A 4762-nucleotide genomic window follows, 5' to 3' on the forward strand; every position below is an offset into this window, starting at 1 on the left:
CCGATTCTTTTTTTTATTTTTCTATAATTTTAGCCATATGTGTGACATTGATTATGTTAAATCGGCAGCATCGTCGTATACTTTACATTTGTTGGCTTGGTGTATATCCCAGAGTTACTATTGTAGTTTTTTTCACCTTCAGTATGGCTTTTGGACTAATCCACACTTTTGAGCTTTATGATCCCGAAAGATCCTATATTCCTGATTCATCCCAAATGACCACCTTTTTTTTTCCTCCCTTAAAAATCAAGCTACATTTTTTTTTTTTTTGTCTTTTTATGTCATGGTATCTTGGTCATGACTACCAGTAGTCCTAGTCCTATCACATTTTTTTTTTTTTCCTTCTCTTTTTTGGAGAGTCATAGTTCTATCAAATCTGAGTTAAGATTGAAAGAAGGGGGCTGTCCACTGGTCAGGTTTGTGCCCAAACCAAACTCAACCCAACTCCATTGGATTGTAAATCGAAGGCCCCGCCACCAACCAAGACAATGATAAGTTCAGTTTAAGTTGGGATTTCCATGAGTTCGAGTCGATTTTGGTTGGAACCAAGAAGGTGGCGGCGATTGGCAGATATCATTAGAAGACCTTAGATTTTCTCCCTGTCTTGTCAAAGATCGTGAGATCTTGGCCAGAGATTGCGAGATCTCCAATAGATCTCGCTAGAGATCTTGATACCTCGACCAGATCTAGTTGGAGATCACAGATCGCAAAATTTCCGCCAGATATCTTGCCAAATCTAAGCAATCTTGGTAGAAATTGAGGATTTTGGTGAGATTTTTGAGATATTTGGGTGGAGGATCAGTCGGGTTGGTTTATATCAAGTTTCAAAGGGAATATTAGCCACATGACTTGCTCCCATTGGGTTTTGGAGGAGGATACCCACCACTGATCGCAACCGTGTTAGTTCGAATGACAATTGGCTCAGGTTTGGGAAAATGGGGCTAGTGAATGGGTCTGTTGGACAACCCTAATTTGAAATATTAATTTGATCACCTTCTAAGAGTGTGCTTGGAATTTTGGATACCGTTTATTTTGCTAAAACTAAAAAATTATTGCTAAAAGTATTATAGATAAAGGTAAAAGTTAGTTGAAATAATATAATGGAGCCTATGAATAATGCTAAAAAATATAATAAAACCTATAAATAGTAACAAAAATAAACTGAATAGTAAAATAATTTTTTTTTAATCTCTTCCCAAACGCATACTAAAAATCAATGGTTGTGCTAAAAAAAGATCACTTGGAAGGATTAATAAAAAAATCATATAAGTCTCAACAGATACAAGTCTACCTAGCCTGGCATATTATTGTGGTGGGTGGAATCCAACTTTCGACCAACTAAAACGCACACGTCGACAACTGGACATTTTGATTTTGATGGGTCCGACTCCGAGGTCCATCGTGTTCAATACATCTAAAAGCTTACTAAAAAGGTAAAAAACTAAAAATACTCAGCATTGAAAAAGGAGAGAACAAATTCAAGAAAAGTAGGAAGAAGAAAAGACACCAAACGTTGAAACCTATAAACAAAAGGGTACCTGCCTGCCTTTCCTACAAATTGAAAAAAGAAATCTGTAAATTAGGAGGGGTTTAGTATTGTTGTTTTAGTAACATTATTTATAATTTTTTAAAATATAATAAATAAAAAAATATATAAAAATATGTAATATTATTTAAACTCTAAAAATTATAATTTAAAACACATTATGAAACCGCCCTTATTTCAAGCCCCTCTCAAAATCATCTTTGAATAAAAAGTCCCATCTCATTAATTTGGAATTTGGGATGGTGTGGAAGAAACAAAAAGGAAATTTGATAAGGACAATTGACAGGTTATTAATCAATGAAATAACATGGTATGACAACTGTGACATATCCTTTTATATTTTATTTAATTTGTGCGACTGCAAATAATCCTTCTTCTTTTTCTCTTTCTTTTTCTTTTTCTTTTTCTTTTTTTGTGTGGCTGAATACTACCAATAATCCTTCTACATCACATTTGAGTTATATTACAAATTGGTTTCATAATTGTCTAATTTGATGTGAAATAGGGTTCTATAAACACAAACATTAATCACAATCAATACTCTCGAAACTCTTTAAATGGATATAATTTTACAAAATGAATATATTTCTCTATGATTGTATACATTTTGTTCACAAAATTGAATAAAGTTCTGTGTAGATTTGTACAAATTTTCTTCTCATCTAAGTAAGGGGAAAAATAAAATTTTCTATCTTGAATCAAAACGGCCTTTTGAGATACTTGAAATCCATTGACGCATCAACACAGTTAGACCTATTTCTCTGAAGATTCAACAATTTCAACAACTCAGTGACCTTCTCCTTTATAGCCTCACTACAACCAACCTGCAAGAGAACCAAAAGCTTTCGAAAAGCACCCGATTGAAGTGCCTCAACTAAAACACCTCCATCACCATCATCTTCCTTCTTAGAATTCTTGCAGAGCTTCCAAAGAGTACACACTGCAAACTCCGTTGCTATCTCTGATATCCGCAACATCTTCTTAACCAAAATAGGCATAGTTAGAGCATTCTTATATGCCTCTTCTCTCCCTTCTTTGCTATCACAAATTCCAGACAAAACACCTAAAGCCCTTTCACATGTTCCTTTCTCTGCATCAACAAGGATTTCTGTCATCAACGAAACCAAACCCAGTTCCACAAATCTTGATGTGAGTCTCTCACTGCTTTGAGATGGAGAAATCATATAGAATATAGCTGTCAAAGAAGCTTTTGTAGCCTTAGGACAAATAGGCTCTCTGATTACTTTAACTAAAGCTTCACTAATTCCTTCAATCTCTGCCAACTTATCAACAAGTCTTTGATTCAAAGAAAGCAGCTCTTTGAGTACTGAAACCACGTTTTGTCTTGCTGAAAGATCACCGTTCTTCAAAACCCAAACCATGCAACTTAAAGACGCTGTTGATCCCAATTTTGATTGCCCTTCTTCACCAAGTGGAAACATCCATGGCAAGACAGACAAAATCTCAACCAACAACCCCACATGCTTCTCAATAGAAACGCTCGCAAATGAAAGAAACGTATTAGATAACACACACCCAGTTCCACTGTTCACAACGCACCGCTTGTTTCGCTCGCTTTCTTTCCCCCACGCCTTGATCTTCCTCACCAATTCTACGCACTTCCTGTCATCCCCACATCGAGTTGCGACCTCAATTCTCGAACAAATCCCCAAAACCTCATACTGGCTCACGGGAACTCGAGGCGTGGGAATCCTCTCAATCCCAAAAGATCGATTCTTGACACACCAATCTTGAATCATCTTGCGCAACGCATGGTTCGGAATTTGATCGAAGCTGTTCAAGACTTGGTTTGTCACCGGACAAGTTTGGTTGCCAGACTCAATCCACCTCTCGATGCTCTCTCGATCGTACGTGATCCCAGTAGACAACGTGACGGGATCTTTCAACAGATCAAGAGAAATCGGACACCGAAAGTGGGCTGGAATCATAACCTCCGTGTCCAAACTGCTGTCATTCAAAGCAGGCTCGCTGCTCTTGTTGTTGCTTGATCTCCTTCTTCTCCAAGATAAAATCATTGTGTTTGTTTGTGATAAAATATTAATGTATCTATGAATGAATGGGGTTACTTTGTAGTTTGTTGTAGCTCTATATGTGTTGTTTTGCGAGTTGTGAAGAATGCGAAGGAATCGGAGGGTATTTATATATATGCGTGTATTTAGTTTCTTCACGCGGGTCAAACTAGGTAAGGTAGGGAAAAAGAAAGTAGTAGGAAGAAAATAAAACGCTCAAAAATTCAAAGAAAAGCGAGATTGGTACGTTGGCTGAGTTTGAATGTTGACCGTTGAACAAGTATTTGAGTCGGTCGTTGGGATTACAGTGTCTGTGACTGTGACTGTGACTGTGACTGTGAGTAATTAAATGGATGTATATGTATTAGGTCGGCTGAGGTTTGACCTGCTGACTGGGTCCTGCCTCTCTGGGTCTGGGTCTAGGTCTGGGTCAAGCACAGTGCGCGGCGTGTTAGTCTTACCCTTTTCCTTCAAATTTCACACGAGTGCTGTGACTTGATCACAAGTTTATGTGCATCTGATTATTTTCTCTGTTTTCAGCTAAAGTTGCATCAAACTCATGTATCACTTCTTCTTCTTTTTTTTTTTTTGAGGAACCACTTCTTCTTCTTTTTTAATCCAATCCTGATTTTTTGTTTGACTCCTAAACAACAAAAATAACAACTCACTTATTATGTAATGATAAGCATTACACCCTATTCGGGAAAATTAAAATTACACCCTCTTTCCAAGGCCGACCCTTCCTTTAAGCAAGTTATTTAATTGCCTAAGGCCTTCAAGTGAAAGGGAGGCCTCAAAATTTTAGAAAATAAGGGGGAGTAGGGGCAAAAAAAAAATTTAGTTTTAGATGAATTTCAAAATTCTAGCACATCCTTTCAACCAAAAAAATAAAAATTTTGATAAATCAAACATTATTATCCTCTAGAAAAACCAAAAATCAACCAGATAAACTACAAATCCGATCTAAGATATTAACCACAAAATTATCACAAATCAAAACAAACAAAACAACTCAAATCCCTAAAAATTTTACCTTTCTCTTTGCTCTCTGCCTCTCTCTATCTCTCATTCTCTCTAATTCTCTTTCTCTCCCCTGTTCTCATCTGCTATACAGCTCAAGCAAGGTAGCAAGCTTCCTCCGCCTGGGTCGCCTCTCTCAACTGCTCAAGCAAGCTTTCTCGGTTTC

General features: G+C 37.0%; 1 protein-coding gene across 1 annotated transcript; it reads right to left on the minus strand.

Moving 5' to 3' along the window:
- Positions 1 to 2070: 2070 nt before the first annotated feature.
- LOC142637941 (U-box domain-containing protein 21-like) lies at positions 2071 to 3751 on the minus strand. The gene has a single exon (XM_075811924.1). It carries the CDS (start codon positions 3580 to 3582, stop codon positions 2245 to 2247), a length of 1338 nt encoding a protein of 445 aa, XP_075668039.1. The 5' UTR covers positions 3583 to 3751; the 3' UTR covers positions 2071 to 2244.
- Between the last annotated feature and the right edge of the window lie 1011 nt (positions 3752 to 4762).

This window comes from Castanea sativa, chromosome 1, assembly GCF_040712315.1.
Source record: "Castanea sativa cultivar Marrone di Chiusa Pesio chromosome 1, ASM4071231v1".
Lineage (NCBI taxonomy): Eukaryota > Viridiplantae > Streptophyta > Magnoliopsida > Fagales > Fagaceae > Castanea > Castanea sativa.